General features: G+C 43.0%; 1 protein-coding gene across 1 annotated transcript in view; it reads left to right on the plus strand.

Moving 5' to 3' along the window:
• LOC138284404 (mucin-5B-like) overlaps positions 1–23,771 on the plus strand; it is a 528,306-nt gene that overhangs the window by 470,924 nt on the left and 33,611 nt on the right. The window contains exon 38 of the mRNA XM_069223140.1: positions 14,897–15,019. Coding sequence (XP_069079241.1) covers positions 14,897–15,019 — 123 coding nt within the window. The remainder of the gene's footprint in view (positions 1–14,896; positions 15,020–23,771) is intronic.

A 23,771-nucleotide genomic window follows, 5' to 3' on the forward strand; every position in this document is an offset into this window, starting at 1 on the left:
CACACCTTGCCTTGGATTGGTTGCTCCATGAGGGCTCCCTGCTGCAGCAAGAGCCACTGCCCACATCACTAGACTTAGGTAGTGGTCTGCCACAGTGTTCCGCTCTGTGTGCTATATTTTACACCATGCGTTTCTTAATAAAAGTTATTTTTCCTTTGCAAGGAAAGCTTTTACCCAAAAATAAACGATGACAAGCATACTTCATAGGAAATATTAAAAGAACGCAGTACTACATTTGAACAAGTATTTATTCATTTGATATTCAATACAGGCATTTACATACACGTCATCACAGTTTGACAGACTTTTCCAAGGGTGATAAACTACAACTGTGAAGTTTGGCATTTTTCCAAAACTTCACCTGCAACTAAAAATCACACTCACTCCCTTTCTGGGAAAAATAATTTCCACAGACGTTTTTTCCAATATTATTGCATAGTTTATGTTTATTTTCCTCCAAAACCTTCCAATTTGTATTTTGTTCTATTAGTTATGTTTCGAAAAAGTTCTGCAATGCATGTGAACTTGATAGTGGTTGCAAAGTACTAAAAAAAATTCAAACAGTTTATGGAGTTACATCATGGCAACTTTGTGCAACCTTATTTTCTATGGCACGTGGAGTCCTGTCAACCACAAATTAACAAAAAAGTGCATCAGCTGTCCTTCTCCCTTCATTGATCCAATTTAATAAGCAGATGGTGGGGGCGGGGCTGAATTACTTAGCATGTCTGGTCGCTCATATGTAAAGCAAAACCATCTGCAACATCATTGACATGAATTTACATTAAGACCACAGCACTTTCTGTCCATTGCCGCTCCCATGCATGCCTAAGTAGAGAGCGAGGATGGGGCATCAATACCACAGAGGGTCAGCATTATGGGCGTTGATCTACGAAAATGCCAGGGGTGGCGGAAGTGACATCACATACCCTTTGACCTTAATGACATCACAGGAAGTGACATTATATGACCCTTGCCCCAGATCTTTCAAGAAAGGCATGTCACATGACTTACATCAAACTCACACTCTCTTACACCCCTTTAAACTCATGTTTATTCAGTCTCACTCACTTGCATTTACTCTTAATCTCACTCATTCTCATACTGACACCCTGGTCCAGGTCAGGCTCAGGTTTACAAATGCTTTGCACTCTGTCACATTAAGTTTGTGATGTAAATCTGGTGCAAAGTGTTAGGGCGTGATTTGCTATCCAACACAAATCCTGGTTTGCTTTGGACAGTATCCCAAAGTAACACAGATGTGTGCTGTGCACTGCTTTGCATTATTTTTCATCAAGTGGGCATACCATAGATGGTGCATGGGTTTTCCCATTCAATCACCTATGGGTTTTGATGCAAATCCCTATCTACAAACAGAGAGGAACTTGTGCCAAAATATCATGACTGCTAACGAGAACAAATGTTTTCATTTCTCCTCATACTTCCAACTTTGCATGTGTGCTGCATTGTACAGTACACATCCAAATTGGGAAAGCCTTAAAGCATAGTTTTTGTACTGGAATGTTCCCCTTCCTGTACAAAACCCATGCTTTAGAGAACACACACAACCTTGCATTGAGGTGCAAGGGTGTGCTTTGGAGTGAGACTGCCAAAAGTGCACCAGACATAGGGAGAGAAGCAATGCGCTGTGTATTCAAGACAACACAGCATCCTTGTGTTCAGCATTGCCTTGCGTCAAAGAATAGGGAAATTAGGCCTCAGTTTCACACACAGTATTCCTCACCACCTAACACTGACACTCTCTTAATTTCACTCTCACCCATATGTTTACACATACAGACACGTGCTCTTCATACACTGTGCTCTTATCTCACATAAACAGGCTCTGAACCACAAGCATGCATACAACATACATTTAAAAATATTCTTACTTACTGCAGCTGCCATCAAAAGTTACATGCCAGCTAAGTGTGCTACATGTTTTCTTACACTCACAGTGAATATTGGTATATTATTCATTATCATTAGAAAGTAAAAAGAGCTACAAATATGGAATGCATAGATGCCCCTTGTTCTTGACATTGATTTTTAAATGACTTCCATGGGCAACATGAGATTTTAGTGTAAAACGCACCACAGAGCCTGCTTTCCAGACAGTGGCCCGATTCACAAAGATAAACTTAGACATTTGGTCTAAACTTAGACCAAACGGCTATGGTTACGACTTTATGTATTCACAAAAGGCATTTACGAGTAGTATATTTAGGTCTGCACTCAGGGCGGTATCTCCCTCCCAAGTGTGGACCTAAAGATACTACTTGTAAATGCTCTTTGTGAATTCCCAAATTCGTAAACTTAGACGTTTGTTCTAAAGTTAGACCAAATATATAAGTTTGCCTTTGTGAATCGCTAAGTTTACCTTTGTGAATCGGGCCCTGAGCTGCCATCCTTTGTAGCTTCATTCCCCTAATTCAATTTTCGTTCTTAATTTTGTTCAAGTAGGAAAATGACAAATCTAAAGAGTAGGCTGCATTTTTATCACAGTGCTGGTACTGCACTTCCACCATGGACGTGTGAAGTGCCTCAGACACAGATGGATAATGATGTATGACCCCAATGTCCTCTGGTCAGACTTCCATATCATCAAAAATATGACTGGTCAGGTGGAGCACGAAATATGGTGCTTATATGCTTGAGGTTGGGGGAGCAAGAGTGCTCCAAAGAGTTTAAAAAAATTAAGGGGGTCATTATGACCTCGGCGGTCTTTTGAAAAGACCGCAGAGGGACCGCCGTGCTGAAGACCGCCAGTGGTGGTGGTTTTCCGCTCAGCGTATTATGACTGTTGGCAGCTCTCCGTCCTTTTTCGGACGGAGAGCCGCCAACAGCCATACTGGCGGGCGGCGGGGAAGTGGAGGTGGAATTCCCTGACACTGATAGTGCTTAACGCCATGGATTTCATGGCGGTTTCAAACCGCTTGAAATCCATGGCGGTCAGCTGGGTCCAAATACCGCGGTATAGTGACGGCCGCCGGGCTGGAGACCCAGGTCTCCAGCCCGGCGGTCGTCTCCGCCCTGGCGGGCAGAACGGAGAACTGGCGGATGACCATGGCGGTAACCGCCATGGTCATAATACCAAATAAAAGACCACCAGCCTGTTGGCGGTCTAACCGCCGCTTCTCCGCCTTCCGCCAGGATCATAATGACCCCCAAAGTAATTTGTTGATTTCCCTGTAACAGGGATTGAAATGTAAAAAATAGAGATTTGAAAAAGACGTTAAACTATGTTTGATTTTTACTTATTTATCTCTGTTTAATCAGAAGAGTGTGCATTACTCTGCAGAATTAAATTACTTTTCAAAGTGTTAAATGTAATGTAAGGGTCCCAACAGAAGCCGCAAAGAGTAAACTGTGGTCATGAAAAATATGCTATGAGTGGCCCCATTCGTAAAATACTACCTTTATTGCTCCAGGGCCAATATTTAGTCATGAAAGTCCTCCATATGCCATAGGTACCCTCTTCGGCCAAAAATGATATACAATATGCAGTGTCAAAAAGTTTGCCACTAGTGCCATCTATATTTAAAGGGTGAAACTTATTACAAGAATGACTCCTGGTATGTCACAGCCAGTATTTTGTCATGATTTCCTCTTCCTATATACTATGTTTGTTCTCCTTTAAACAAAGAATTAACTCAAATGTGCCTACGCCACCATTTTATGGTGGGTGTCCCATATGCCAAGTATTACGTCTAGCATGCCAATGCCTGTATTTTTCACAGTTGCTTTTCTTACTAAGATGTGCCTCCAATTTACCAGCATATTGACATGACACCGCCATAAGCTAAGAATTGCTTTCAATATGCCAAGGACAAAGGCAGACTCTCAAACATAGCACCACATTCTAGCCTCACATTCACTCACACTTATTCATACTCACACATTAATTTTCACCCAATCTCTTACACTCACCCTCACTGACTCTTACTTTGACTCATTCATTCACACTTGCTCATCTGTAGTCACCCTTACTTGCCATCACACATTCTTATTTACTGACTCAGTTATACTCACTCCCAGTCACAATCACTCACTGTCACTCACTGTCACCCAATGTTATTTTCACTCTTACTCCCTCACACTCTCTACACTTCCTCACACATTCTCATTTACTCACGCAGTAATTCTTGTTCTCACTCATTTGCTCTTGGTTAGTCTCATTTAGTTTGACTCATTCATACTTATGACTCAGTCTTACTAACTCTGATTCATTCTCGCTCTCTACCTGTCACCTACTCTCATCTGTACACTTTCTCTTGCTCACACAAACAAACACACATACAGTCACAAATGTAGTACACACAGTCACACATACACAATGTCTCCCTCACACAAACATACTCTTGCTTGCAAGTAAGACCACAGTGTACACTGAAAAGCATTTTACATACCTTAGATGCCAGAAAATGTCCATTTCCAGCTTCTGCTGCACCATTTTGTATTACGGTGTCTGATAAAAATGGGTGGACAACAAGAAAGATGGGGATCTTACGTCCATAAAGGTGAGCCACCCTTGTGTCTCGGGCACTGATTTCACCACCTTTGAGGCAGAAGGTCGCAAGGACAGTGTCATCATAGGTTGCACATGGATCACCAGAGGTCACAGCTGTGACCGCTGGTGACCCGTAAAATAAGTCCATGCCTTCCAAACCAGAACCTTAAATAATCGTGTGAATATGAAGTGTTCGTAGCAAAGAATGTCTGCTCCTGGAGCTGGTGCTGGCAGACCTATGCTGGTGGCCATAGGGAGTGTGCTAGGCACACAGCCACAATCTGAGGAATGGCCACAGTGGCTAGCGGGAGTGTTTCAGAGGAGAAGGCAATAGGAATCCTGCATCGTGCAAAAACCAATGACCAGAGTATTGCAATAGAAAAGCTTATCTGACAACTGCTACCAAAAAGCACAGAAAAATACACTCCACAGAAACTGTAATACACTGTGTATGCTTGCATGTTTGGGTGCTCACGCTTTTTGAAATTGTCATCATAGTCTCAGTTTTTAGGACCAGATTGACAGCTCAGCTGTTACTAAACCTTATGTGATCAAACAACAAATAGCTATTGGAATTGCCACAGAGAGAGGAGCTTAGACTTCACCCCTATGTTTTCTTACCCTGCGTATATATTATTTGATTATGGGGATGTTGTATATTTCCACTGAAAAACAGTGCATGTATTGCATTTTTGAGCTCATGCTTCACGTACTTGGACTGAGTTTGTTACGGTGACAAGTGAGTAATCAAGGCCAGAGGCCTTGCGTGTTTATTTTGAAAACCTATGATAAAAGTTGTAGGCCTGACTTATTTGTTGTGGAAACCATATATTGAAGTCAATATGCACTTATGGTGGATTGTTATTACTCTGTAGTACAGCCTTTGGGGTGGTATTTTATTGCACCCAATCTCATAGTTTATGATAGTAGGCAAAGGTGTTGGTGCTGGTTACCCCCTCTGACAAATTATGCTGATAGATTTGCACTGTTACAATCCTTGTTAGGTCGTCTTTGGAGAAATAGAATTTTGCTTTGCCACATGTGATTTTGTAAAGATTTGTAATTTTATGACAGTATGTATGATGGTTGCCTTCTGGAAACGATTACACTGAACATAGAAGGCCTGGGCTGGTTATGACATAAAAGCTATAAGCTTGATTTGTTCTTTGGGAAAAGTTATGTCCAATACCAAAGATCGGATCTTTTTATTCTGAAATGTTGTGATATACTATGTATTGTGAAAAGCATTTGTTAAAGACTATAGGCCTTAAGCAATGACTTCTTATCACACTGTTGTAGGATGTAGAAAGGTAGAGGTCCCTCCTCTGACAAACGCTGGGGCTAGAACATTTTCACTGTGATATCCTAGTTGAATCCTCTTTAGAGGAATTATATATTGTTTTGTCAGTTGTAATTCTGTGCATATTTGTAATTGCATAATTGTATACATGATTGATGCCAGCTTACGTACACTTCAGTAGGCCTGTGTTGGCTATTGTTTTAAGTCAATTGTAGATACTATGGGCCTTACTAGTTCATTGGGACAATCCATGTCAGACTGCACAAGTGTCAGCCAGAGTGCTGGATCCCAAGATGGCCGCACACTAGTGTGATAGGACTCTTACTTTGAGAGTAAGGCTGCATAGTTTAGGGTGGCAGCACCACTGAGTGTGGGTGACTGAGCCGGTCCCACATCATCTGGAAACTGTTGGCCTGACTTCTTTGGCTAACTAGCATTACCTCACCTAAACCTAGACAGTAAAGGTGATTTGTGGTGGCCTAGAACATGACACTCTGACTACTCAGGGAAGTTGTGGTGAACAGATCACACCCATTTCTCTCAGTTGCACAAAGTCTCACACATGCCAAGGCAGTCAAGGAAATGCAAGATAAGTTTCAATACATTACTTGAAGCGATTGCATCTGATTATAAAAAGCATGAGCTGCGATGAGGCAGATAAAACATAATACAGTGATTACTGTTACCATTAGAGTTAAGAAAATGATCAATACCACCATTCTGGTATGATCATAAAACCTAGTGATTCCTACCCAAACCTAATGTTTAAAGCCTCAGAGCATAGTGGTGTTAGCCCTTCTGGCTGTCCCCTTGGGAAGAGCCCCAACCCCATACCTGAAAAGTGGGCAAGAGTCTGCCTGTTGTCTGCTGACAATCTTCCCGGTTGGCTGAACAGTCTGTGCCAGGATCATTAAAGCTGTCAATGAGATGGTGTACATCACAGAATGACCATGGCTGGAATGCCATCTACCCTCCCTAAGCCTATGTGATGTTTGTATAACAAATCATACTGTTTTCTAGGAACATGCCTGATGTGATAATATGTCTAGAGCTGAGAGTTTACCGCATAACTCCTGGAGTGCCAATACTATCATCATGCCTAGTTAGAATATTGTGTACAGGACATGTAGCCTTGTGCAGGGCACTGAGTGAAATACATGCAAAGAGCTGATAAAATGTGCAACACAAACAACTATGCCTTCTCAAAAAAAGGCAGCTGATTAAAATCTAAAAACAATGAGCTAAAAGCTAGCTGCGCTATAAAATATGAAATGAATAAAATTAATAAAACGTGTATGTGTGTGAAAGGGCACAAGCTATGGACCTAGAGCTAAGATAAGGGTGCCCAACCAGGGTGCTAAGGAGAACCCACAACACTAGTGAGGCTCCAAGGATGAAGGAAGGGGCACTATCATCTGCAATTATCTTTTAACAGATAATGTCTAGTTTTGTTGGTCTTTCTTTAGTGTCTTATGTGGATGCTCATCTGCTCCTTGGCCCCAGAACAGCATTAGAAAACAGCCCAGTTAAAGCAATGTCTTACAGCAGTTGCCAAGTGAATGGCCAGCTACTGTCTAAAACTTAAGGATGGGAAAATGGAAGTCATGATAATAGGAAACAATGCAATACAAACTGCTGGACTCCTGAGAGTTACCCACATAGCCTTGGACCCCAGCTTCAGTGTAAGACAGTCTTCAAAAATTTAGGAATCTGACTTGGCCACAAGCTGTTATTTGAAGGCCAGGTAAGGAAACTGGTTGCAGGCTGCTTTGACATTTTAAGAACTATTAGAAAAGGTGCAGAGAATTTTGCCCAGTTCTACCCAGAGAACTGTCACCCAGGCCTTGGTTACAACTTCACTGGTCAAACTCCATTTGCTTCCTAACACAAAATGTTCCAATTTAAAGCCTTATGCTGCTATTTCCGAGACTTTAAGAACAAGCGCTCTAGTTTGTTGTATCATCTAGTCTAACTTTACATACCAGAAAGACTCCTTCAATCCTCAACCTCTTACTCAGCAGTGATTCCCAGAATCTATCAGAGTAGAAGTGGTGGTTGTTCATTTTGTCATCATGATTCTAAACTATGGAATCTTCTCTCATCTACACTCCGGAATCCCCCTGTTTAATTCACTTTTAGGAACTTCCTTACGACTTGACTGTTTGATCATTCACACCAAGATCTTGCCTGGCTTCTTTCTATCTTACCTCTGGAAAGACCTCTGTGTGCTTTACAAGTAACCATATTATAGCATAGTATCCCGCCCTAGTGGGAGGTGCCTTATCTAATCCAGTAATGCTGGCTTCTTAACTTTTCGGACATGTCAGGCAGCCAGCTACAGGATTTGAGGCTGTTAGGGACTGTGCAGTATCACAACTGGAACACTGCACTGAATGTGGATGTGTCCCCTCTGTGCTTGGTGCTATGCTGGCCTGTTTGTGTCCTTCTTCACATGCGAGGGGGAACGTCTATCAGTGACACCTCATCACAGAGTGGGGTGGGGTCAGCAGTCTCACTGACCCCATCCCACTCTGTGACAAGTTGGGACTGATGCCTTCCCTCATTGGCTGACTTCAGATTAGCCAGTGAGGTGAGGCAGCAGTCCCAACCCTCCTGGGACTTCCAAGGCAGGGATGAAGATAAGTGTGTGTGTGTTTTTTTTTAATGAATGTTTGAGGCGTGCATGTTTGAATATTTGATTATGAGTGTTGTGAATATATGTGTATGTGCACATGTGTGAATGAATGAGTGTGCATGTGTGCCTGGGTGTCCACCCAAGCCTCCTACTTCCTAAAATTACCAGCTGCCACTGGTGCATAGAACCTGTATCTTTCTCTAAAATGTGGAATTTCCTGTGTCTGTGTAGTGCTAATCACTGGAGTATACCCATGTTTAAGCATTAGCAAAATTGGCAAATGAACCCAAGTGATCTTCTGTCATGTGTGACACCTTCAAAAAGACCTAACTTTTTTTGTCAGAATATTGAATTCTGTACCTTGTAGTTTCACTTTTAACATCAAAGTCAAAGCTGAAAAACACAAGTAAGCAAAAAGCCTGGACTGCCGAAGGTGTGACACAAGACATTGTTCACTTGGTTGTAATGTACTGGAATTGAAGCTTAAGGAGGGCTGCACACAGTTGGTCAATATATACGAAGATTTACCAAGCATCACAGTTAATGGTCAATGAAGTAAGTGAAGATTGAGACCTCAGGTCATCCACAATGAAGAAGACTGGGACTGTGGCTCCTTGGCACTTACCTTCAGTTGCATATTGCTGACACGTATGCCCAGTAAGTAAGTCATTCATTTGGTACTGGGATCTCACTAGAAACTACAGGCCAGATTTACTAAAAGGTGGCGCAGCGTGGTGTTGCGCCAAAATTGGCAGTGCCATGTCACTTTAGAAATGCAGGGAGGTGCCTTAATTACCAAAATACAGCGCACACCTGTGTTTCCCCCGGCACTGAGCTAAATTTAGCTGCTAGCGCCAACGCATGCAATCTAGAACCATAGTGCAAGGGTGTCTGCATTGAGATGACTGATTATGTGCAGGAAGGTGTTCCTTCCTCCATGTAAACAATCTACAATGGTGGTTTGGCACTTCTATGTCTGCTGCATAAGGCAGCACACATATAGCAAATAGTCAATTTTTAATGATTGTTTTTTTGCAGGAAGGGACTCCTTCATTGCCTTTTGCTCTTTCTATGTGTGCTGTAGAATGCAACACATATGGAAAAAGCAAAAATGAGGAGGAACAAAAGTATTCCTCCTTGGTGTGGAATTGTTTTTTGGCGCTGCCACAGATTTACGCCTTCTTGTAAATTTGGGGCAGCGTCAAAAGCAATGGGTGTTGCGGTGGAACACCCACAGCAACACCCATTGCACACCTCTCTGACACAGGAAACTGCATCGGAGTGTCCCATATTTACAAGGTGGCTTTAAGCCACAAAAAGTGGCTTAGCGCAACCTTGTTCATGTGGCACACTGCACAGCACCACCGGATCGTCACAAAAAGTGATGCTCTAGTGGCACTTGGGCAATTTAAAACGGGCCCTCTGTTTTTAGCATGTATTCCTGAACTTTTCTTAAATTCAATCACTCATTGATTGTCACTGAGTAAAGTTTGTTAAACAGAGTAACTCGAGATGGGCACAGGTAAAGTATATTATTACTGAGCTGAATCTGGGCCTTTCAAATTGGCAGAAATACAGTTATGTTGAATTTTTGGAAATGTGTCATTTGCAACCAATTTAAGGCAGGATTTTGGTTATATTTTATGAAAACCTAAGGGATTATTGAGTCTCCTATACAACGTATTTCTTCACAGTGATTCTAAGAATATCTCTACTTGCCTTTGTCTTTTGTCTGCTCACAACATGCAGGCCTTCTTCTTAAGTCTGCGGTTAGCCATGGTCTTTCAATTTTACTAAAATTATATACATAACATAGTGATAGTGACTTTCAGACAGTCCTCTTCATTCATTGGACTATTGTGTTGGCCATATTTCTTTCTGCCCACTACAACCTGCAGCATGGAGCAATGGCTTAACCTACTTCATCCAAAGTCTAACTTCGATGTGAGTGACAACATTTTTCTCTTTCACAAGGGACACATCCGCACATAATGTAGTTCCTTTGAGTGCCAAGCACTATTAGGGTAATGTGTGCTTTTTGAGATTAAAACATTTCTTTTAGACAATTTTTTGATAGTGGTGAAAACCGTGGAATGTTGTGTTTCCATATTTGCAATTAACAGTAACTATACACACCGGCCATGTGGGACCCAGAGGAAATCTCTGCTAGGCTGAGGACCAGGAAGATGCTGTTTGCCAAACTATCCATCTTGGCAAACGGCTCTGAGGGAACACAAAACTTTCTTGCTGCTAGGTGTATAATGTTATCTCCTAAATCCTTGTGGAGGAAAATAGAGTCCTCCAGTACAGTCGTGGAGTGGCATGAACACATTTTCCAGGGCTGTTTCCATAATAGGTTTAAAAAGTGTCCTGTGTTAGGTTCAGGTTTAGTCTATACTAGTGCCATCACCATCATGTGGCAATTTTGCATTGATCACTGCCCCCAACCCCCACTTATTGCAGCATTTGCTTTATTTCTGCAACGTATCCATGCATTCTTGCATTGGGCTGAGTATTTCAGCATTTCCATCAATCAATACTGGCAAACACTAAGAACTGGCAAAAAACAATAAGGTATGTGTTAGACTTTTCATTCTTGGAGTGGTCTCCCTTAACCTTTTGCCTCTGTTTCCCAGGTTGTTGATGTGTGATGGACTCTGATTTTGTTGTTTTTTGTACTCTGGGCACTTTACCACTGCTAACCAGTGCTAAAGTGTAAGTGCTCCTTTACAAAATGTGTATATAATTGATTTATCCATGATGGGCATATTTGATTTATTAGTAAATCCCTAGTACAGTGCACTGGAGGTGCACAGGGCCTGTAAATCAAATGCTACTAGTGGGCCTGCAGCACTGGTTGTGCCACCCACATAAGTAGCTCTGTAATCATGTCTCAGACCTTCCACTGCAGTGTCTGTGTGTGCAGTTTTAACTGTAAATTCGACTTGGCAAGTGTACCCACTTGCCAGGCCTAAACCATCCCTTTTCTTACATGTAAGACACCCCTAAGGTAGACCCTAGGTAGCCCCAAGGGCAGGGTGCAGTGTATGGTTAAGGTAGGACATATAGTAATGTGTTTTATATGTCCTAACGGTGAAATATTGCTAAATTTGTTTTTCACCTTTGCAAGGCCTGTCCCTTTCATAGGTTAACATGGGAGCTACCTTTAAATCTGATTGAAGTGTAGATTCCCTTTGGGAGCGGATGGACATGTGGAGTTTGGGGTCTCTGAGCTCACAATTTAAAAATACATATTTTAGTAAAGTTGATTTTGAGATTGTGTGTTTGAAAACGCCATTTTAGAAAGTGAGCATTTTCTTGCTTATACCATTTCTGTGACTCTGCCTGTTTGTGGATTCCCTGTCTGGGTCAGTTTGACAGTTGGGCTGGTTGCACCTCACACTAGACAGTGGCACAAAGGGAGCTGGGGTGTAGTCTGCATTTCCTGATGAGCCATCTGTGCTAGGAGGGAGGAGAGGAGTGGTCACTCACACCTGAAAGGGCTGTGCCTGCTCTCACACAATGCAGTCTCCAATCCCCTGGTTAGGGTCTGGGGCCTGGCCTGGGCAAGGCAGGATTTCACATTCAAGAGAGACTTTGCTTTGAAGTAGGCCTACTTCAAAGGAGAAATTGGGTGTAAGAAAGGCACCCAAAACCACGGACTTTAGAACACTTCTGGAAACCAAGAGGGACTTCTACCTGGAGAAGAGCTGAAGAAGAAGAGCTGCCCTGCCTGTGACTGTGCTTTGTGGAGCTATCCTGCAGTTGCTGCTTCTGCCAGAGTAAGAGGGCAAAGACTGGACTTTGTGTGCCTTCCATCTTGTGAAGATCTCCAAGGGCTTGATTTAGAGCTTGCCTCCTGTTGTTTGAAGTCTCAGGGACAGCAAAGACTACTGTCTGCCAGCACCTGGAGTCTCTGGAGAGACTCCTACTCCGCCCTGTGGTGCCCAACCAGTTCCTGGGACCCTGAAAGGTGAAGCTGGCAACCTAAGAGGAAGAAATCCACGCAGAGAACGCCGTGCAGGGAAAAGATCAACACAACTCTGATCGGAGACTGGGAAATAGATGCGTCGCTCGCTTCCGGGCTGAAAAGCGATGCTCGCCTGTAACGCGACTGAAGAATCGACACATGGAGCTGGAGAAACAATGCGCAGCATCGCTGATGGAGGCTGGTGAGGTCGCAACCCACGCTGCGTGGTTTTCGATCATGGTACGGCTAGATTTCCGACGCAAACACTGCTGGCCATGTAAAAACAATGCAAGGCCTGCCCGGACCCGAGAGTGGTCGACACATCGCTCTCCTGGGGAATGAAGAAATGACATGCCTGACCCGATGAAAGGAGAAAAGACACTAGGGCCCTCATTCTGACCTTGGCGGGCGGCGGAGGCCGCCCGCCAAAGTCCCGCCGTCAGGTTACCGTTCCGCGGTCGAAAGACCGCGGCGGTAATTCTGACTTTCCCGCTGGGCTGGCGGGCGGTCGCCTTCAGACCGCCAGCCAGCCCAGCGGGAAAGAGGCTTCCACGATGAAGCCGGCTCGGAATCGAGCCGGCGGAGTGGAAGCTGTGCGACGGGTGCAGTTGCACCCGTCGCGTATTTCACTGTCTGCGCAGCAGACAGTGAAATACATGTAGGGGCCCTCTTACGGGCACTGCAGGGGCCCCCAGGGGCCCCGCAACCCCCCCTACCGCCATCCGGATCCCGGCGGTCCAACCGCCGGGATCTGGATGGCGGTAGGGGGGGTCGGAATCCCCGCGGCGGTGCAGCAAGCTGCGCCGCCGCGGAGGATTCAATGGGGCGGCGGTACACTGGCGGGACCCAGTGGTGCCGGTCCGACCGCGGCTTTACCGCCGCGGTCGGAATCCCCATTGGAGCACCGCCGGCCTGTCAGCGGTGCTCCCGCGGTCCTCCGCCCTGGCGGTCAAAGACCGCCAGGGTCAGAATGACCACCTAGGTCTCGTTTATGAGTGAAATCGAAACATCGCAAGCCCTTTTTTGACGCACACTCGCCCGTGCCGGGTTATCTTTGACGCACCCAAGTACATTTTCACACTAACATTGTTAGTGTGTGTTTAGAACTACATAAAGACTCTTTTTGCTTTTTACTTGATAAATTGACATGTGTAGAGTGGAATTTTGTCGTTTTGGTCTTGTTTTGTCTAGATAAATATTTCCTATTTTTCTAAACCTGTGTTGTGTCATTTTGTAGTGTTTTCATTAAGTTACTGTGTCTGTTGGCACAAATACTTTACACTTAGCACTCTGAAGTTAAGCCTACTGATCGTGCCAAACTACCAAGGGGTTAGGGGTTAGCTGAGGATGATTCTCTTTTACCCTGACTAGAGTGAGGGTCCTTGCGTGGACAGGGGGTAACCTGACTGCTAACCCAACCAAAGACCCCATTTCTAACAGTATACCTTACACATGGAAATGCAAGCCAGGCCTTTTGCCATCACTAATGCCTGTTAAATCTATTTTGATTTAAACAACGCTTTTAGGCTGACGAAACAATTATTGTTAACTTTGGATTTTATGTGGTGCGTGTTGTAGTGGCATTTGTCTTAATAACGAATATTTTAATGTTCTTACTAAAATGAAGGACTTTACTTTACTTTGGGAAGTGCTTGATTTGACCTCCTTCTTCAATATCCTTTGGTACAACTGCTTCTAATTTCCGAATCATCTTACACAGTTAATCCGTGGCCAGTTTTTATCATAACAAATATTATAAAGCTGGCATCCAAAGTTACTTTGCGCACTTGAACCCTGCTTTTAATGGACATGTAAAGTGCAATTCCATAAAGGTGTTAGATCTTAAAAATGTACTTCTCCGATCACGCTAAGCTAAGCTTTGTAGGATTGGAAGAAATGAGCTGCGCCTTACTATGGAGTTTGCATCAGGTATCCAAAGGGACTGAATAACGCTTTACAAAAGTGACACAGGATACTACGTGATTGATTCTTGCACAACACACTCAGGGCCATATGTACGAACACTTTTTCCCATAGACACTGAATGGGTAAAAACCTTTGCTACATCTGGCACTCAGTCATGTGCAGTGGTGCCCCAGCCAGGCTTGCCAATTTTAAACTCCAGGGTCAAAAATTAAACGCATCCTATATGATTTTATCTGATAAAATGCTTCTAACTCTTGCTCCAAATCTGGTTGAATTATCCCTGGCTCAATGAAGGCTTCCATTTGCTGAGATATATCTTCCCCTCTCACTGAGTAAAAAGAAAACTCTGGGTTTACAAGGGCACGCCACGCTTTTAGTCATTCCGTCATGGCCAAGCACTGGCCACTCAAAGAAGCAAGATTTGCCTGACAAGAAAAGAAGACGGTTCTCCATGCTTTGCTCTAAAAGCCACTTAATTGTATTCTTTTACATGTATGCCAAATCTCATTTGTGTGATATAATAATCTGTGTATCCTTTATATATACTATTTTAAGCCAGGAGAAGTGGTGCCTAGCAACTCTTGCGAAGAATGCAAGTGTACTATCATGCCAGACCCATTGCTGAAAACAAATCAGATATTGTGCAACCCAATGGTTTGTCTTAAGGACTGCGAACGGGTGAGTGAACTCTTTCAACTGATTTATCTTCTTCGTGTCACTGTGTAAAATATTCTAGCATTGCAAAAAATATAGTCATTTGTGGTAGTGACTTAATGAATTTCCGAGTTAAACTGCACCTACACGCAATCGTATACGTTTCATTCTTGTAAAAGTGGTGAATTATAGATCACTGGAAAGTCTCATCCTTCACAGTAATTTGAACCCATAGCCATAGAAAGTGAATTTGTACCTGGTAACTGAGGCAGCATTTTGGACTCAACTCTGAATTCTGAAACATCAACCTTCCTGTAAAGGTGGGGTAGGGATTGTTATTGTGAACAGTGATAACACGTCCAAACCTTGATAATTTACTTTCAAGGGGACTCGTTTTAGACCAATGAATCTTTTGACCACGTTTGGGGACTTCCCAGAACGAGATATCCGTTTAACATTGAAATCAATATATCAATAACCTCATCTATATTCACTGTAACTAATCAATCCAGTTAATCAATAACATTTAATAAGAATCAAACATACCATGACCTTGCATCCATGAATAACCACACAAATCTAGTAAGAGTTAAGATATTTATTTCCTATTAATTACAATCTAGTGTCATATTTATTAGTCTCAATATCAATAAGCACATCAAAACTATTATAATCTGGAATTTGAGTAGGATTTTATCAAACATAGATCATGAACATTAGAACAAAGCACGATGTTAACATGAAGCAACTTTAGCAGAGTATCATTAGTACATTATTCAACAAAGCAAGAATTCAGTCATTTTGTCTATTTGAATTTGGCATTAGTGAACTCCTTGTAGGAGGATGGCCTGGCTTGTAGTGGGTACCAAAGGTACTTACACCTTGTGCCAGGTCCAGTTATCCACTATTAGTGTAGAAGAGGTGTTTCTAGCAGCTTAGGCTGATAGAAGGTAGCTATGGCAAAGCAGCTTAGGCTGGACTAGGAGACATGCAAAGCTCCTACTATACAACTTATATCATATGCACAATATCATAAGAAAACACAATACACAGAGTTAATAAAAATAAAGGTACTTTATTTTTATGACAATATGCCACAAGTATCTCAGTGAGTACCCTCAGTAAGAAGGTAAGTAATATACACAAGTTATATGTACACAAACCCAAATCAGGTAAATAAGAGCAAGAAAAGTAATGTAAACAGTGTAGAATTACAATAGGTTGCAAAAGGAGCACATAGGTATAGGGGCAACACAAACCATATACTACAAAAGTGAAATGCGAACCAGGAATGGACCCCAGACCTATGTGAGCTTGTAGAGGGTCGCTGGGACTGTAAGAAAATAGTGAGGGTTAGAAAAATACCCCACCCCAAGACCCTGAAAAGTAGGAGTAAAGTGCATCTACTACCCCCAGAGAGCACAATAGTCGTGATAGGGGGATTCTGCAAGAACAACAAACACCAGCAGTGCACTGACAACGGATTTCCAGACCTGAGGACCTGCAAGGCAAGGGGACCAAGTGCAATAGTCGCAACAGTGTCCGGGGGGGGGGGCAGGAGCCCAGGAAACCCCGGATGAAAGTGCAAGGAAGCTGCCTCTGGTTGGAAGAAGCTTGGAGTTCTGCAAGAAAGAAGAGGACTAGGGACTTTTCCTTTGGAAGACAGATGTCCCACATCGCGATGAAGCTTGCAGAGGTGTTCTCACACAGAAATACCGCAAACAAGCCTTGCTAGCTGCAAGGGTTGCAGTAGAGGTTTTTGGGTGCTGCTGAGGACCAGGAAGCACCAGGATGTCGCCATTTGGAGAAGGAGACAGAGGGGGTGCTCAGCAACTCAGAGAGCCCTCACAGAAGCAGGCAGCACCCGCAGAAGTACCCCAACAGGCACTTGGAAGACGAGTGAACCGGAGTCCATGTGAAGTTGCAAAAGGGGGTCCCACGACGTCGGAGGACAACTCAGAAGGTTGTGCACTGCAGGACGGAGTGCTGGGGACCCAGGCTAGGCTGTGCACAAAGGAAATCCTGGAAGAGTGCACAGGAGCCGGAGCAGCTGCAAATCACGTAGAACACAGCTTTGCAGTGTAGTGTGGGGAGGCAAGGACTTACCTCCACCAAACATGGACTCAAGAGTCACTGGACTGTGGGAGTCACTTGGACAGAGTTGCTGTGTTGCAGGGACCACGCTCGTCAGGATGAGAGGGGACACAGAGGACCGGTGATGCAGTCTTTTGGTGCCTGCGTCAGCAGGGGGAAGATTCCGTCGACCCACAGGAGATTTCTTCAGAGCTTCTGGTGCAGGATGAAGGCAGGCTACCTCCAGAGCATGCCCCACCTAGAAACAGTCGAGAAAGCCAGCAGGATTAGGCGCTACAATGTTGCTGGTAGTCGTCTTGCTATTTTGTTGTGGTTTTGCAGGCGTCCTGGAGCAGTCAGTGGTCGATCCTTGGTAGAAGGTGAAGAGGGAGATGCAGAGGAACTCTGGTGAGCTTTTGCATTCGTTATCTAAAGAATTCCCCAAAGCACCTTAAATAGCCAGAAAAGGAGGTTTGGCTACCAAGATAGGAGGATTGGCTACCAAGAGAGGTAAGAGCCTATCAGAAGGAGCCTTTGACGTCACCTGCTGGCACTGGCCACTCAGAGCAGTCCAGTGTGCCCCCAACACCTCTGTTTCTAAGATGGTAAAGGTCTGGGACACACTGGAGGAGCTCTGGGCACCTCCCCTGGGAGGTACTGGTCAGGGGAGTGGTCACTCCCCTTTCCTTTGTCCAGTTTCGCACCAGAGCAGGGCTGGGGGATCCCTGAACCGGTGTAGACTGGCTTATGCAGAGATGGGCACCATCTGTGCCCATCAAAGCATTTCCGGAGGCTGGGAGAGGCTACTCCATCCCAGCCCTTCACACCTATTTCCAAAGGGAGAGGGTGTAACACCCTCTCTCAGAGGAAATCCTTTGTTCTGCCTTCCTGGTCCTGGGCTTCCTGGACCCCAGGAGGGCAGAAACCTGTCTGAGGGGTTGGCAGCAGCAGCAGCTGCAGTGGAGACCCCGGAAAGGCAGTGTGGCAGTACCCGGTTTCTGTTCTAGAGACCCGGGGGATCATGGAATTGTCACCCCAATACCAGAATGGTATTGGGGTGACAATTCCATGATCTTAGACATGTTACATGGCCATGTTCGGAGTTACCATTGTGACGCTATACATAGGTAGTGACCTATGTATAGTGCACGCGTGTAATGGTGTCCCCGCACTCACAAAGTCTGGGGAATTTTCCCTGAACGATGTGGGGGCACCTTGGTAGTGCCAGGGTGCCCACACACTAAGTAACTTGGCACTCAACCTTCACCAGGTGAAGGTTAGACATATAGGTGACTTATAAGTTACTTATGTGCAGTGTTAAACGGCTGTGAAATAACGTGGATGTTATTTCACACAGGCTGCACTGGCAGGCCTGTGTAAGAATTGCCTGAGCTCCCTATGGGTGGAAAAAGAAATGCTGCAGCCCATAGGGATATCCTGGAACCCCAATACCCTGGGTACCTAAGTACCATTTACAAGGGAATTATATGGGTGCCAATGAGAATTGGTAAATTTAGTCACTAGCCTGCAGTGACAAATTTAGAAAGCAGAGAGAGCATAAACACTGAGGTTCTGGTTAGCAGAGCCTCAGTGATACAGTTAGCCACCACACAGGGAACACATATAGGCCACAAACTTATGAGCACTGGGGTCCTGGCTAGCAGGATCCCAGTGACACATAACAAACACACTCACACCATAGGGTTTTCACTATGAGCACTGGGCCCTGGCTAGCAGGATCCCATTGAGACAGTGAAAACACCCTGACATATACTCACAAACAGGCCAAAAGTGGGGGTAACAAGGCTAGAAAGAGGTTACCTTCCTACACTCCTTAACTAACTTCAGATTAGCATCAGCATGTTGGTCTTCATGCAAAACAATTTAGCAAACACAAATTTAGAAAACATCTAACTATGGCCTCTATCAAAAAGCAGTTGGTACCTAGAAAGAAAAGGCAAACAGACAATTGCAATTTATCATCAGATAGTTACCCATCCAAATGGGTCAGCATACAGCGTCAGTCTTCATCCTCAGGACATCAGCCGATTCGCCATCAGCCAGGATAGAACAGGTAAGTCTCAGTAGGGCATAGTTAAGAATAAGGCTTTTCTCTCATAAGGAGGAGAAGTAAGTATCAGGCAAAGAGGATGATTTAGAGTAACAGGTAATTGTCTCTCAAAGTAACGGCTAGGAACGGCTTAGAGTAATGGCAAGAATGGCTAAAAGTGGCTGGTTTCTCCTGGGGTCACGCCATTATATCAGATCTGTCTAACAAGTCTCTACTTCGTCATTGGATACATTTTGGTGCATCATAATCTCTGTCCAATAGTCCTTCACACACCTTACTAGAACTTTCACCTAACACAGTTCTCATGTCATCGTTTTGCTCCTGTGATTGATGTCTTCATCGGGTGGAATGTCAGGTAAGAAAAGTTACACTTGTCGCTCCAGTCAGTAGTTCCATTGTCTTCTCCTAGTCCAGGCGACCTTGCACCTGTTGAGAATTACACTGTTGCATTCGGCAAGAATATCTCCTTGAGCAAGTCGGGTCCCATGAGCAAGAATATACTACATCTACACACACAGATTTCTAGATTCCCGAAAAGTACAACTTCGTGTCCTTCAGGAAAGCAGCACAGTGCATGTTAGAAAAACACATGATTAATATGAGACCAGGCAGCTAGGCCTAGACCCTTGCTAACTAAGGCCTAGTGATTAATTTAGCAAAACCTAATACATAATTCTTAATACGATTACAAAGTCATAAACCAGTACATTGTCAACTCATTATTAGTCAGTTTCATTAATCACCGTATACATTGATGGCCACTCCCCGTGGGCACATTTCAAACTCGTACATTAATTTTCACTAGGTTAACAAATCTTCTATGCAGCTTCATTACACATTATATTGCAAGCTTTTCGTGTTAATAATAATTATAAAAATTACACTCCAACAACAGTCTCTGGTGTTATACAGTTCTACAATTAGCTTATCAGTGCACTGAGATTCTCTTCCCCTATCCTTCTAACCTCTAAGGTTAATGTGTCCCCACAGTACCAAATAATGCTTAACAAAGAGTGATACTGAGACACATAGGCTTACATCTACAAATGGCGAAAATGCACCTTAGGTAATGCACCCGAATTGTTCACCAAGATATTGACTAAGAGCAACTGGAAAGAATGAGTTTAGGCTTTCTCTCCAAAATAAACAAACTACATTTTATGTATTTTATTTTACAATTTTATGTAGCTCAGTTAATGTTACAGTTAATAGATCACCACCACAGAATACAAGAAGTGAGTACAGAATTGAAAGGCGAAATCAATCACAAGTTTAAATGAATATGGAAGAGGAAAGTAAGATAAAGAGAGGGAGGGGGATTCATAAGAGTATGGGCTAGTGGAAAGTATGGATAGTTCAGCGAGAGATAGAAGACCTATTAGAATCTTTAGATGCTTGCTAAAATCAAAGAAAGAGGGCTGGATTCTAATGCTAAATGCAAGACAGTTCAAGACCATTGTTTCCTCCTTGATGAAGGAGGAAGGACCGAACTTGTGGATCCTCAATCCGCAGGACAGTCAGGCTTCACACCTTTATTTGAACTTTGGAGAGAAGTAGTAGCTCAGCAAGGTAGGGAAGGTTATTTTGGTATATTGTTTTATAGGCAATGAAGCATAAATTGCTATCTAAAACATTTTGTAAGCAGAAGAAGCTTCCTAAGTGTGGGGAGGATATGAAAGATTTATTTTGGCCAAGGTAAACACTGTGGCTGCGTTGCATATGATGGTTTTGGGCTCGCCCACAAAAGAATGAGGAGTCCTGGTATGATATAAATGGCAAAGCCAGAATATTGGGATTTTCAGTGTGTCCAGAGGTGTTTTACGTTGCTCTTCAGAGAGGAAATGCTTCACATTTGTACGTTATTTCTGTGTGGTATGAGTGACAGGGATGAATGCAGACTAAAACCTCTGGATTTTGAAGGCCTCAAGATCCAGGGACATCAAGAGAATAGGATACAGTTTGCAGTTGTGTGAGGAGAAAAAGAGGATAATCTAAATGTTTTCTAGCCATCCAGTTATATACTGTTTGAACATGAGTGACAGACAGATATGTTCACCATAGAAGTTGTACCAATGTGAATTACATGTGATTGAAGGAAAATCCAGTACAGAAGCCAACTTTGTGCAATACTGATATTAGTTTCCTACTTGCTTGCTTACTTTAGCCTCAAGCCTGTGGTGTTTCTTGTATCAATAGTGTCATGCTGTTTTATAACACCCTACTTCATATTACACTACCCTGAAAACATCCTCAAAGTCGGTTAACTGAAATGTTTGGTAACATTTTTTAAAAAAACATATTGCTCCTGCTGTACTCTGCTATCCTTTAGCATGAAATGACTTTTCGTTCTCTGCTGCTTGGCTATGAGTTATGTTCCTCACATTGTGAGACAATACTAATGTGAATGCATCAGTTCCCCTCTGCATCAGGCACTGCTAAATGTACTGTATTCTCCTTTCAGTGCTCTAGCTTACAGGATGGTACCATCAATCTTAATGCAGTTTCCCCTAGTCACTATCAGGATGTTGTGGAATGAAGACATTGATTTTTATAACCACCATCTTATTTACTGGCTGTTCAGAGCATGGTATTGGTCATGAAAGCTCCTCACAGTGTTGAATGAAGCAATTGACGCAAACAGAAATACGTTTTAGGATGATGAGGATGTTTCATTCCTCGTCCCCAAGATCTGAAACATACTCTCTCGGGCACAGAGAGGTCTCAAGGAGCACCAGACATTCCCTAAAGGGCTTGACACATGTTTCTTTTTATCTATGCCTTTTTTAAGGTCCCTGTACACTGCTGTCTTGCTCATCTATTCTTCAGCACAGGAATGAATCTTGAGTAGCTGTCACTCTTTACAACTTAATTTTCATTGCTTTCCAAGACAGTGGAAGGAACAATACAACAGTTAGGGTCTCTGATTTGCAGTGTGTTCACATTGTTTGCATCACACCAATCAAAGTCTGGGGGACTTAGTCTCTCTTGAATACATAGCTGAGAAGAGTAAGAGGGAACTTAGCTAAGTTTCTGTTGCTCCTTTATTTCTGCTCACCCTCAAACAATTTAGGTTGAAAGGCACATGTCAGGATTTGGAACCGGATAAAGAAGCACCCTATATGATTTTTAAAGCAAGAACCTGCAAGCATTTTATCACAGTTTTTATTTTCTGTTTGAGGCATCTAACTACAGAAACATTGCTAAGTCTGATCACATTCAGCAGCAAGAGAAAAGAGCAGAAGGAACACATCTATGGTAGGAATAATATAATAAGAATCTATGGTATGTTTCCCAAAAACAGAAAATGTGTGTGCTTCTCTTACCAGGGGAGGAAATAAATCTTTTGAAATAGAGTCTTTCAATAGATATGTTATTGGTTGCCATCTCCTGTATACAGCGACGCATGGACTTGGCAGGTATTCAATGGCCACCTGACTTGCAAGCTTTGTTCTTATGATGCCACAGATTGTGAAGGTTTCCTAGTTAAAACAAATTAAATGAACATTTAAAGATGGGTACAGTTAGATTTCTCAATCTATGAATGTGTTTCATAAACATTGTTACAGTTGAAGATTTCCTATCTATTAAGGTAGGCTTGAAAAACCCGTGAAAGGTATAACATGTCGGAATTGATAGTTGAGGAATGTCTACCTTCACCTGAGTTGCTAATTAGTGACAGAAATAAAGGAACTGTTTTTCGTGAATGTACAAACATGAAACACTTTACAACTTACACTCATTTCTGCATGCCCAATTCTTCTGCTTGTTGACAGATGCATCATCACACATAGCATCTACTGCAGTACTGCTATCTCTTTAAAGGTTATAAACTCTACAGATGTGTGCCTTCTGCCACTGTACACCTATTGGTAGGATGTAAGACTGACATGCATACATGCTCATTTGTTTTATTTTTGTTTACTAATTCTCTAAAATCAGGAGTGTACAAGGAACATTTTTCTTGCAGCAGTTTCTCCGGTCCAACAAAAAATTATACAGATTTAACTCTCCACTTGACTTAAAGAATATCTTTCAGCTCCCTTTGCATTGCAGATCAGGAGAGCCATAGGATGGAGCCAACCTTTTAACAATCTGAAATCAGGCAAGACAACTAAATGAGACTCCTAAATCAAGGATACACCCATCCTGGCAACTCACCTATATGGTAGCTCCTTGATACAGAAGTGCAGGCATGCAGGCTCTGGAGTACAATCCCAAGGAGGATAAAGGCCATCAACAATCAGAGAATTCAGATGAGAAATAAAGACTTGGCTTTTTTCCATATGTAGGACTTAAAACATATCTCACAATCATTGATTGATTTGTCTATAATCCACCTAAACCTATCTTCACACTCCAATGCTTACAACCACATGTGTAAGCTAGGCATATGTCCTTCCACCCCGAGTCTGGAGCATGCTGTCTATGCTTCACACACTACTCTAGAAATGAAGACAAATAAAAGTGCTTTTTAACAACATCCTCTCTCATCTTTGTACTATAAATGATGTAGGTTTTCACAAATACTGGACTCAACTGAACCCTCTTTTCATACAGGTATTATCTTTGGCTGCTCACTTTATTGTATAGTTGATTGTTTTATAATATTTACATTATATTTTACTGACCAGT

The sequence above is a fragment of the Pleurodeles waltl genome, chromosome 3_1, assembly GCF_031143425.1.
Source record: "Pleurodeles waltl isolate 20211129_DDA chromosome 3_1, aPleWal1.hap1.20221129, whole genome shotgun sequence".
Lineage (NCBI taxonomy): Eukaryota > Metazoa > Chordata > Amphibia > Caudata > Salamandridae > Pleurodeles > Pleurodeles waltl.